The following is a 13,541-nucleotide window of genomic DNA, read 5'->3' as shown; positions in this document are numbered from 1 at the left end:
CTCCAGAAAAAATCATCTCTAGTTTTGTAACATAACAAAAAAATATTTACACACATAACAAAAATGACCTCAGCACACTATTAATAATTAATGTTAATATAAATAACACTATAATTAATCAAAGTATTTTTGGAACTCTTCCTCTGTTATACTTTGAGGCAAACTTGAGTCTCTCTACTTTTGAAGTAATTGTTTTAGAGAGGAAACACTCATTTGGATGTAAAACACATAAGGTGCAGCTGGCAACAGCCATGTGTTTTTTTGAAGATGGATATGACTATTTTTGAAAAAAAAGTAGTCATATGGCACTGTCTTATTAATAAGGTGAATAATTATCTGAGTTTAATAATGAAAATGAAGCAATTTTTGTATCTTATAAACTTATTATAAAAGTAATTCTTTAGTGATATTCCAAAAATGTTCTGAATTGTGGTAGCACCATTAGAATTAGAGTACCCCAAAAGGTCACCACTTTGAAGAAAATAATCCCCATTTAGCAGATTAAGATCTGGGATTTCTTTAAGTAAGTCATATATTATAATTACACTGCATGAAACAAGAATTCATTAAACTAAAACCAATTGTTATCACTCATGGAATCCATAGTAAAGAGATTTTATCTAAATATAATCAAGGCATTTATATGAAATTTGATTCATCTGTGAAGTTTGATAGCTGATTTAAACCTTTTTTCTCAGAGTTTGTTTTTATACTATCAATTTTGGAGCACCACAGAGTATCATGCTACAGACAGGGAATTCTTCTCCTTATAAAATATGAAATGTACGGCATTCTGGAGCCTCTAGGCAGCGTAGCAAAGATCACCTCATATAGAAGCAGAACAGTTTTCAGACACAAGAAGATTGAATTTGACAATAAATATGGAAATTTCCCCACTTCTTCTAAATCATTCAAAAGCAACAAGGAGAATAAGAAACAGAAACACAAACTCCTGTGATGCATCCATACTCTTCTTTAGAAATGTCATATGAAAAATCAAATGAGGGTGTGAGGAAGTGCCAAAGGCAGACATTCATGGCTGAGAACTTCCCTTGACCTTTTGACACAAAATCTAGAGAAGTTTGGAATAGAAGAGTGAAGGAGAAATTATAAAGGAAATCCATATTTGCTAGATGTATTTCGTGAGGTGGAGAGGGAAAGTCTGCCTTGCAACTGACTAGTCTTGTATTGCTATTTTCTGTTAGGGAAACATAAAGAAAAAATGAACTCACAAATACAATCCTGTGCCCATAGGAAAATTCTATTAGCTGTGAAGGAGGATCTGGAATTCTCTAACACCACTCCAACCTCCTGAAAGCTGCTGATTCAAGAACTTACTTCATTTAAAGCTGAGTACAGATTGGGAGTTAAGACGGCAGATACTAGAAGGACTCTATGCTAGCCTCATCCCTTGAACACAGCTAGATAATATATGTCCAATTATTCGAACACCTAGGAAATCAATCTGAGGACTGAGAGAACAAACTCACAACTAGAAGGAGAAAAGAGGCCACATCGTGGAAGGTGGGAGGTGCAGAGACATGATTGGGGTAGAAAAGAATTGCTGATGCTATGGAGGGGAGGGAACCTGGATCAGGGAGACAGGAGAGAAAGAGAGAAAAAGAATAGGACACAGGGCACTGCACAAGAAAAAATACTTCCCCAAAACCATTGGGGAAATGGGAACGGGGAAAATGAGAAGAGCTGATTATCGCAAGTTTTTACAAAGAGTGGAGCCCAAAGTCTGAAGTTTCAGAAATCTGCACCATAGCTGGGTGGAGCCTGGTGGGCATAGAGGGGCTCCTGTGCAGGAGAGAAGAGGACCGAGAGTGGACAGCATGGTCTGAGGATCCCCTGCATCACCCTGGGAGAGACAGTTCCCCTTCTTGGAATGCATTTGGGAGAGGTGGCACTGCCTCTCAGAGGACAAAAGAGCGGTCAGGCACCAGTGAGCTGCCCCGTTCACTAGCATACAAGCAAAGACTCCTGCTGAGGACAGCTAACATGGACACCAGCTTTTTGCTGCACTTTACCATCAACTCCAAGCCCCTGTGCCTTCGTGTAACAGCCCTTTGGGGACAAACTGTCGCCAGCCCCAGCGTGGCAAGACCCTCCTCGAGAGGATCAGTGACATTTGGTCCCCAAAATTTGGAGTTTTGAAACCCAGCCAGTTGAGGTAAAATACAGGAGTGGGAAGATGGCTCAGACATAGACAGGGTGAAGGCAGGGATCTGAGGGATGCCTGGTACACACAAGAGGAAATTGTTCACTCTTCTGGGAGGGTTTCCTGAGAAGTGGCAGGCACAAACTCCCCTCTCTGGTGTCAAGAGAGCAGGTTGGTGCCATTTTTCTCCCCCACATCAGCCCAGACAGGCTACAGTGATCAGCACAGCACCCACAGTGGAGGTTTCAGCTGCTTACACCAATGTCCTCCCTCCTGCACTCTGTAGGTTCTTTTTTTTTTTACTAGAGCAAGTGTCCCTGAGATTCAGAGCAGTAGGGAGCCCCTCCCCCAGAAGATGAGCACAAATCTCCCGCGTGCACCAAGTCTACTCACCATACAGTGCTGCAATTTCAGCCCTAGGGCAAAGAGGATCTAGCCTCTTTTAATAAGAAGAGTAAAACACACCTAGTTAAAATGCACGACACAGTAGACAAGGTCCAAACAAGTCCCCACTAAAGGCAAGGACAAACTCTACAGAGGACTGACCTGAGGGAAACAGCAGCCAAAACACAATAGCAGCATGCACACAGAATATATCAGAAATACTTCCTGAAGCACTAGGCTCTAGACAGTATATGACCTCTTCTTAATATAGCCATTACTTTCAGGAGTAGGAAACATAACAGGCTTTCCTAACGCACAGAAGACAGAGACCTAGAAAAAATGCCAACACAGAGGAGTTCATCCCAAGAGAAAAAACAAGAAGAGATCACAGCCAGGGATCTATGCCTGTACCCGAATTTAAAACAACAATCATAAAGATACTAGGTTGGCTTGAGAAAAGCATAGAAGACACCAAGGAGTCCCTTACCACAGAAATCTAAGACTTAAAACTGATCAGGCTGAAATTAAAAATGCTAACTGAAATGCAAAACTGACTAGATATGATGACCACAAGGATGGAAGAATCAGAAGAACAAATAGGCTATACAGAAGATAAAATTATAGAAAATAATGACGCTGATAAGAAGAAGGAAAAAATATTAGGTTACAAATGTAGACTTAGGGAATTCATCAATTCCATAAAGTTTAGTAACATCCATATCATAGGAGTCCCAGAAAAAGAGAGGGAAAAAGGAGAAGGTTTATTTGTGCAAATTAAACCTGAAAACTTCCCTAATCTGGGGAAGCAAATGGGCATCCAAATCCAGGAGGCACAGAGAACTCCCATCAAAATCAACAAAAGCAGGCCAATACCAAGACATATCATAGTAAAATGTGCCAAATAGATATAAGGAAAGAATCCTGAAAGCAGAGAGGGAAAAGAAATCCCTAGCCTAGAAGGGATGACAAATAAGGTTAGCAGAAGGTCTCTTCACAAAAACTTGGTAGGCCAGAAAGGAGTGGCATGATATATTCAATGTGCTGAACGGGGAAAATATACAGCCAAGAATACTTTATCCAGCAAGGTTGTCATTCAGAATAGGGAGATCAAGAGTTTCCCAGACAAACAATAACAAAAGAAGTTAGTGACCACTAAACCAGCCCTGCAAGAAATATTAAAGGGGGACTCTTTGAGTGGGAAAGAAAGGCCAAAAGCAACAAAGACTAGAAAGGAACAAGAAATCTCCAGAAACACCAACTTTACAGGTAATACAGTGGCACTAAATTCATATCTATCAATAATCATTCTGAATGTAAATGGACTAAATGCTCCAATCAAGAGACACAAGTTATTAGAATTAAAAGAAAGAAACCCAAGACCCATCTACATGCCACCTACAAGAGACTTATTTCAGACCTAAAGATACCTGCAGATTGAAAGTGAGGGGATAGAGAAACATTTATCGTGCTAATGGATGTCAAAAAAAAGCTGGAATAGCCATACTTATTTCAGACAGGCTAGATTTTAGACCAAAGACTGTAACACAAGATGAAGAAGGGCCCTAGGTCTAAATAAAGGGGTCCATCCAACAAGAAGATCTAACAATTATAAATATTTATGCCCTCAACTTGAAAGCACCCAAATATATAAATAATCACAAACATAAAGAAACTCATTAATAACAATACAATAACAGCAGGGGACTTATACCCCACTTACAACAATGCACAGATCATCTTAAGTAGAAAATCAACAAGGAAACAATGGCTTTGAATGACACACTGGACTGGATGGACTTAGCAGATATATTCAGACATTTCATCCTAAAGCACAGAACACACATTCAAGTGTACATGGGACATTCTCCAGAAAGGATCACATACTGGGTCACAAATCAGCTGTCAACAAGTGCAAAAAGACCGAGATCCTACCATGCATAATTTTCAGGCACAACACTATGAAACTTGAAGTCAACCACAAGAAAAAATTGGGGAAGACCACAAATACCTGGAGGTTAAAGAACATCCTACTAAAGAATGAATGGGTTAATCAGGAAATTAAAGAAGAAATAAAGAAATACATGGAAGCAAATGAAAATGAAATCACGATAGTTCAAACCTTTGGGATGTAGCAAAGGCAGTCATAAGAGGGAAGTGCATAGCAGTACAGGGCTACATCAAGAAGCAAGAAAAGTCTCAAATACACAATGAAACCTTACATCTAAAGGAACAAGAAACAGCAAATAAAGCCTAAAGTCAGCAGAAGAAGGGAAATTATAAAAATGAGAGCAGAAAAAAATGATATAAAAACAACAACAACAACAACAAAAACCAGTAAAACAGGAGCTGGTGCTTTGAAAGCATTAACAAAATCAATAAACCCTTAGCCAGACCTATCAAAATGAAGAGAAAGGACTCAAATAAATAAAATCACGAATGAAAGAGGCGTGATCACAACCAATACCACAAAAATACAATTATAAAAGGATATTATGAACAATTATATGCCAATAAATTGGGCAATCTGGAAGAAATGGATAAATTCCTATAAACATATAAACTACCAAAACTGAAACAGGAAGAAATAGAAAATTTGAACAAATCCATAACCAATAAAGAAATTGAATCAGTAATCAAAAATCTTCCAAAAACAAAATACCAGGACCAGATGGTTTCCCAGGGGAATTCTACCAAACATTTAAAGAGGAATTAATAGGGGCGCCTGGGTGGCGCAGTCGGTTAAGCATCCGACTTCAACCAGGTCACGATCTCGCGGTCCGGGAGTTCGAGCCCCGCGTCAGGCTCTGGGCTGATGGCTGATGGCTGATGGCTCAGAGCCTGGAGCCTGTTTCTGATTCTGTGTCTCCCTCTCTCTCTCTGCCCCTCACCCGTTCATGCTCTGTCTCTGTCCCAAAAATAAATAAACGTTGAAAAAAAAATTAAAAAAAAAAATAAATAAAGAGGAATTAATATATTTTCTTCTCGAACTGTTCCAAAAAGTAGAAGTGGAAGGAAAACTTCCAAACTCATTCTACGAGGTCAGCATTACCATGATTTTAAAGCCAGACAAAGACCCCACTAAAAGGAGAACTACAGGCTAATATCCCTGATGAATATGAATGCAAAAATTCTCAACAAGATCCTAGCAAATTAAATCCAAGAGTACATTAAAAGAATTATTTACCATGATCAAGTGGGATTTATTCCTGGGCTGCAAGGGTGGTTCAATAATCGCAAATCAATCAACATGATACACCACATTAATAAAAGAAAGGATAAGAACCATATGATCTTAATAGATGAAGAAAAAGCATTAATAAAAACCCCAATAAAGTAGGGATAGAGGGAACACACCTCAACATCATAAAGGCCACCTACCAAACACCCATAGCTAATATCATCCTCAATGGGGAAAAACTGAGAGCTTTTCCTCTAAGGTCAGGAACAAGATAGGGATGTCCACTCTCACCATTATTATTTAACATAGTACTGGAAGTCCTAGCTTCAGCAATCAGAAAAAAAAAAACAATAAAAATAATCCAAATTGGCAAGGAAGAAAGGCAAACTTTCACTCTTCACAGATGTCATGATACTCTATGTAGGACTCCACCAAAAAATTGCTAGAACTGATACATGAAATCAGTAACATCACAGAATATAAAATCAATGTACAGAAACCTGTTGCATTTCTATACACCAAAAATGAAGCAGCAGAAAGAGAAATCAATGAATCTGTCCCATTCACAATTGCACCAAAACCCATAAGATACCTACAAATAAATCTAACCAAAGAGGTAAAAGATCTGTACTCAGAAAAGTATAGAATACTTAGGAAAGAAATTGAAGATGATAAAAAGAAAAACATTCTAAGCTCACGGATTGAAAGAACAATGTTAAAATGTCTATACTACCCAAAGCAATCTACACACTTTATACAATTCCTATCAAAACACCACCAGCATTCTTCACAGTGCTAGAACAAACAATCCTAAAATTTGTATGGAACCACAAAAAACCCCAAAAGCTAAGGTAATCCTGGGAAAGAAAAGCAAAGCTGGTGGCATCACAATTCCAGACTTTGAGCTCTATTATAAACTTGTAGTCATCTAGACAGTATGGAACTGGCACAAAAACAGACACACAGACCAATGGAATAGAATAGAAAACCCAGAAATGGATTCATCAACTATATGGTCAACTAATCTTTAACAAAGCAGGAATGAATACCCAATGAGCCAATCATGTCTTTAAAATAAGAGCACCAAAGGCTGAGGAAAATATTGTGAGTCAAAAAAGGAAATGATATATAAGCTTGAAAGTCTTAAAAAGAGGAAGAAGAGAATTGTCACAGAAATGAAAGGTAAATTTGAAATAGCACATATGAAGACAAAGAACAATACAGTATGAGAGAAAAGGAGCCAAAGGAGAAATGGATAAAAAATTCAACTGGAATAGAGTAAAAGTAGTTGCTACAGAGGACAGGCAAAGAAGACTCAGCAGGCATCTAATTGGATTCTTTATAGAAGAGACCCAAATAAAGGAACAGAACAAAATATTTCAAGATATGATATAAGGATATTATTCAGAAATAAAAAAAGACTGGAATGTATAGATTGAAGAGCCATACTTTGTGCAGGAAAAAATACACACAGATTTACCTTCAGAAAAACCAACAGCAAGTTATTGGACTTAGAAAATGAAGGAAGAAAATGTGGGCATTCAAATCAAAATCTCAGGTCAATAGTATAAGAAAAACAATCTGGCCTCAAACTTTTCCACATCAGCATTTCATTCTAGGAGCAGTGGAGCAATGTTTACAAATACATTAAGAAAATAAAGTCATATCTAAGAATTTTATAGCAAGTCAATATAAATATATAGAAAATAGAAAACAGTTTAGACTATAAAATAACTCAGAACGTAGTTCCCATGAACTCTTTCTGAAGAAACTAAAGACAAACTTTAGTCCACAAAGGAAAGTGATGGCAAAAAGATCCGTGGCATGTGCCAACTCTGTGGGACTAAAATGAAAACAAATGTAGGTTAAAATCCTGACCAGCACTTTGGCATAAGGATTACTCTGAAGTCGATTAAGAAGCAGAAAACACAGAAAGAGCTCACTCCCCCTCTCCTATCTGCCTAAAAGCAAGACATAAATTTCCCTTTGTGAAGGTCTTCCCTCTCCTTGTTCCAAACCAGAAGGAATTAAAACAACCATCATCACTGGAGACAGAAAGTTGGCACAGGGTCTGCACAGGAAAACCTTAATAAAGCAACCCTAATTTTCCATTGGTTTTCTTGTATACTTACCTTCCCACAATTTAGTACCCGTTAGAGCCCAAACCTGTTTCCTTTGTCTTGTTGCTTCTACCCAAATTTACCCTTTGTTAAGATGGTATGTAAGCTCCCAATTCTAACTACTCCCTTGCATTACTCATCAGGGAGTTCTCCTGTGTGTATGCATTTTGCTTTTTATAAATACACATGTGTTTTTTTTCCCCCTCATATTAATCTGTCTTTTGTCAGTTTAATTGACAAAACCTAATGGGTAAAGTTTTTTTCCTGCATCACAGTTGTAATGATTTAACTAATAAATGTTAGGAGAAAGGGGAAAGTGATAAAAGATAAAATAAACACATTGATTCTCTCATATTTTAGAGCTGGAGGATCAAAAGATAAAACTTGAAACTTATAAATCGAGTAACAGAGACAAATATATGTAAAGACATAAAGATAAGCACCAAGACAAATAACATAATCATCTCAGCAGAGACTGACAATTCTCTTCCGTTTTTTTTTTTTTTTTTTTTTTAGCTTGGCAAATGGCCCCTAGGAATTAAGATATTTCCCAACCTCCCCTGCAGATAAACTGTGCAACTTTAAATAAGTTCCTTATAGGAAAGAGGCATATATTTCTTTCCTATCACCTTCTAAATGTATTTTGGAATGCATAAATAATAGCCAGATTTCCAATAACTTTCTTGGACCATGAAGCATGTTAGACTGAAAGCCAGTCATGACACAATTATATGCTATAAAAGCCTTGGTCCTGAACATTGGTAGGTAGCATACCAGTCCTGGGATGACCACCTCTTGACTTCTTGAATAGGTGAGAGGAATAAATTTCTATATATATACTTTACATAGTGGTTGGTATTTGGTGGTTTTGTGAGGTTTGCACCAAACTTAATATCCTAATCAATACAAACAACAGGAGGATGACTTTATAATGATACTGAATACACAAATGAAGATCTGAACAGTTGGAAAGGTATATCATGTTGTTGAAAAGGAAGCCAGACATTATACAGAACTCAATTTTACTTAATACAATCACAAAAAGAACAGAATATTTTACTGCCTACACAAGCTGACTCTAAAGTTCAAACAGAAATAGAAACAAGAAGAATAGCCAGGATATTATGTAAAATAAGAGTCCTGAAGTAAGGACATATGTAAGTGTGTGTCTGTGTCTGTATATTTTATTTAACTTTTGTTATAAACTATAATAATTAAAACAATGTGGTTCTACAACATATGGAAATCCTAGAAACAAATCTAAGTAGATAAAGAAATTTAGTAAGTGATAAAGGTGACATTTCAAGTCAATAAAAAGATATTTATTCAACACATCCAACTATATAATCATCTGGAAAACGAATAAATTTGGATCTCCACCCCACACATTGCATCAAAATATATTCTATATGGATCATATATTTTCATCTGAAAAGTAAAACCATAAAAGTACTAAAGAAAATATGTGTAAAAAATTTCTCAAGTATTCTTACGTGGGGGAAGATCTTCCTAAACAGGTCACAAAATCTAAAGCGATAGAAAGTTTGTAGAGTTGATGATACAAAAACCATAAAGTTGGGTGAAAATATTAAAAATATATACAACAAACAGAAAAAAATTCTCAACTTGTATCACAGGCAAAGGACTAATTTTAAAAGAATTCTTAATTCTTCAAATATTTCATAAATGAATTCCTCTTTATAACAAAAAAACCATCAAGAAAAGTAAACATGTGGAATACTAAATATAAAAAGATGGTCAAGTTCATTCATTACAAAGAATGCCAAGGAAGACTACACTGTGATACCATATTCACCCATCTATTTGACAAAGATAAAAAACCTTTGATAACACGCTGTTAGTGCATGAAGGAGGAAATGGGCTCTTTCACACATTTATCGTTAAGACTGTAAATTGGTACAAGTTCCATCAAAATCAGTTTGATAATAGCTAAAATATTAAAATGCCTATATACACTTTAACCAGACAATTCTATACGGTTGTGCATGTTTCAAATGTCATATATATGAGGTTACTTACTGCAGTGTTGCTTATAATAGCTAAATATTGGTAATATCCTCTATTTCTATCGATAGAAGACTGATATATTAAATGTAAATATAACCATATAAATGGAATATAATGTAGCCATTAAAAAGTAAGACTTTGACAATCAGTGTGCCAAGCAATTTGCAGGATTTGCTGCTTCCAAGACGAGTGTACAAAGAGCACTGTACCCATTAAGTGACATAACCATACATTATAAATTCCTGGATCTTCATTCTTGTGATCTTGTGATCTCTAGATTTCATCAGAAATCTACAGATTTGATAGTCAAAATGATCAACCAGATGGAAAAGAAAAGCTACAACCTCATCTAAGTTGGAAAATAGTGTTCAAATGTCACATCTAATGTCAAAATGCAAAAGATATTTTAAAGTAGCACTAATGGAACAGTATAGCCTAAGAATCCATTGGAAAAATGGATTATCTAGAGAAATGTATCAGGTTTCCATACTGTGAAAGCATAATCTTCCTAATATACCATATCTCCCACTGCTTCTCCAGCTCAAGGTATTTGAGGATGTTCTTTGGAAGGTGTGGCAACACTTTGCTTTTAATATCACAAAGGAACTCTTCCTCAACCAAAAAAATGAAGGATGTGGAACTCTGATTTCTCAAGTCCCCTCCTACTAACATACTATTTTTTCCCTGTTCTGTTCTATCCTCATAGTATATCCGAAGAATATAATTCTACTCACCACACACACACACACACACACACACACACAAGGAATTACATAGGGATAAAAAGATATGTCTACTGAATGCTTACCTGATAACGTGTTGGCTGGTTGAGAATGCTGTTAAAACTGTGTGATTCAAAAACTCTTGAGTTAGACTGAGTGAAGAGGTTTAACTAGGAAAAAATACAATTAACCTAGTAAATTAGAATACATTCATTTGTAAGTCAAAAATATAATCTACTATATTCTCATTGATAACATTTCTGGAGTCAACATTTCCAAGGAAAACTTTGTGGAAGTGGAGTTTTATCAGTGATTTAATAGATTTTCAAAGGTAAAAATGAATGCAACAACATAACTCACATTTATCAAAATGTTTATAATGTGCACTGCAACAGAACTGCTTAACTGAAAACATTTTTAAAAGTTGGCTCATACTAAATGTAATTGTCCCTGAGGACTTGTGTGCTTAATCAAAATGTATTCACAGCATCTAGAAGGTAAGGATGCATAGAAGGAACTGTCTGCTCCTGAGCCCGTATTCCTCTCCTACACTTGGACAGGAACACACTACAAGTTCAAATGGTATCATTTGGTATTTTGTAACCCTGAAATATGAGCCAAAATAACATGTATTTCTAGGTATCTTGGCCTTATGCTGAGCGGGATTCATAACTTTCAAGATAATTGGGCTTAAAGAAATTTTTTTTCTTGCTCTCTCTTTAGAGTTTAACTTTAGAGTGGGTAGAAAGAGACAGTAAGAGAAGCACACTGTTACTAGCTACTTTTTATGTATGTGAGCAGGGCCTGCCTCTTACTTTTGGGCAAGCTGCTACCAATACAGTATGATTCAAAGGCAGGACCACCTATGCGAACATATGTATTCACCCCACCACCTGACTTCCATGATCATTACTCAGGATCCTATGTGTGGGATGCTAAGAGGAAGTGGCACAATCTTGCCAACAGAAAACCTTAGCTAATAAAATTAATTCTTCTATTTGCCACTAGAGGTCAGTATCTGATTGTTGACTGAGGTTAGTTTTACAGGTTAGCGCGTAAGATTTCTTGAGGCTCCTTCCTCTCTTCTAAAAAGAGAAAAACAGACATATAATTTCTCCAAATTTTTACCAAATTCAGTATGCAGAGAGTATTTATTAATATTTATAATACAAATAATATTAAAGAGATTTAAACATCTCCATGCACAATTTAAAAAATAAAATTAAAATGGCAGTTTTTAACTAGATATGGGGAGATTGGGAAGCCATGGCTCATGGCTTCTGAGAGATCAGTGCTCAACTTTTTTTCTATTTCCAGCCACCTCTCTGAAAAAAGCTGTTCTTCCTGCCAATGGTGTAATACAGGCAGAAGAGGACACCATAAATAGAGCACTTCTGCTCCCCTCACATGCATTTGAGCAAGCTGCATTTCCTTTACAGAGGTATAGGTAGCCACAAGACAGACATCTGAATGTGCTCTTCTTCCCCTGACAGTATTTCTCCCCTTCATTATGATACTCTTAAGAATGGAGTCCGTGAAATCAGTTGCCTACAGAAAGAAAACTTTAAGGTGTGAGTGCAAGAGCTGTGAGTTCCCATGCTCTCCAGAGGCTTCCGGTTTTGAATAATAAAGCTTCAGTTAATAAATCCCCGGAGAAACAAAGCACCTTCAAAACAAAGTCAATTTCAGTAGTGGTGGGAGTTGCCCAGGATGGCAATTAGAGCCTGGCCCATTTAAGAGACTAGCCACCCTGTCTCTGAAGGAGCAGCCCATGGGGAGGAAATGGGCCAGTAACCAAGCCATAGCAGTAGGTGCTGGGTATAAGGCAGCCATGTGCAGTAGAAAGAGCAAGGCATCTGATGCTGGAAAACTTGGATTTCACACCTACTCCACACAGGCCAGCTAGCTCCCCTGACCTTGTGTAAGTACGCTACTTTAATGGTTTCAGTTGTCTTATCTATAAAATGGGAATAATAATAATACCTACCTCACAGTGTTGCATGAGGTTCAAATGTACAGCAAAGCACTTTGTAAACTGTGAATGAGGAAGGGCACTGATATTTGTTGAGGCTGGAACTTTGTACATCTCATATCATCCTTACATTAATCCTACCAAGTTTTCTCTCTTTCAGATGAGACAACTAAGGCTCAGAGTGATGAAATGACTTATCCATGTTACTTGAAAATAAGCCATAAGCACCAGAATACAAATCCTGGTCTGACATGGAGGTTCTATTCTTTACATTGTACTTCTTCTCGCTGTGTACATATGAGGTACTATTTGAAATCATAGGATGACACAGCCAAATCAATGCCTTGGAACATAATAGCCTTAAGAGCCCATGTCCAAGTCAAATTTAAAAAGGTTTAAAAGGCCACCTTCCTAAAGAATAAGATGCCAGGGTACTACAAATCTTGGAAATACACATTTTTTTTTAAAGAAAGAAATTAAATTGCAATAATCTAGTCTTTTTTTCTCAACTTCAACTGACAAAACTTATCCACCTCTGCTCAGAAAGGTCTGTACTTTATGGAGTAACATTGCTATCTTGTGGGCTCCCAAGGTATGACAAGAACAGATCATTTTCACAACTTTAGGCAAAAATTAGTTACTAGTATAAGCAACTCCACACATTTATTCCTGTTATGTCTTGCTCCCTTATTATCTGAGGTCTGCTCATCTCCTCCTGTGTCCTATACCAATTCTATCTCTGCAAATTAAATTCATGATAATGAAGTATTGTCATAAAACTCATCTTTGTTAAAATCAAAGTATGACTCAAACTAAAATCAAAGTATGACTTACCCAGGAAAACTTTGGGACAAACCATTCTTGATTATTTATAAAAATGGTATTTATGAAATATCAAATGGAATATTTGAGGATGCTCTTAGGCCTGTGTTGATTTTATGATATTAAAGAAAAAGGTTACTTAACTCGATAA

The 13,541-nt window shown here is 36.7% G+C and overlaps 1 protein-coding gene across 3 annotated transcripts in view; it reads right to left on the bottom strand.

The window, feature by feature from the left end:
- TRPC3 (transient receptor potential cation channel subfamily C member 3) overlaps positions 1-13,541 on the bottom strand; it is a 73,132-nt gene that overhangs the window by 13,401 nt on the left and 46,190 nt on the right. Inside the window, exons 10-11 of one of the 3 annotated variants that reach the window (XM_040474650.1) lie at positions 12,584-12,631; positions 10,683-10,766 (exon numbers count right to left, since the gene is read on the bottom strand). The exons of 1 other annotated variant lie outside the window; for it this stretch is intronic. In XM_040474650.1, the coding sequence (XP_040330584.1) occupies positions 10,683-10,766; positions 12,584-12,631 (132 nt within the window). The remainder of the gene's footprint in view (positions 1-10,682; positions 10,767-12,583; positions 12,632-13,541) is intronic. One more of the 3 variants, XM_040474652.1, reaches the window with a different exon arrangement.

The sequence above is a fragment of the Herpailurus yagouaroundi genome, unplaced genomic scaffold (assembly GCF_014898765.1).
Source record: "Herpailurus yagouaroundi ecotype Mexico unplaced genomic scaffold, PumYag 28, whole genome shotgun sequence".
NCBI lineage: Eukaryota > Metazoa > Chordata > Mammalia > Carnivora > Felidae > Herpailurus > Herpailurus yagouaroundi.
This window is presented reverse-complemented; position numbering and strand designations above follow the sequence as displayed.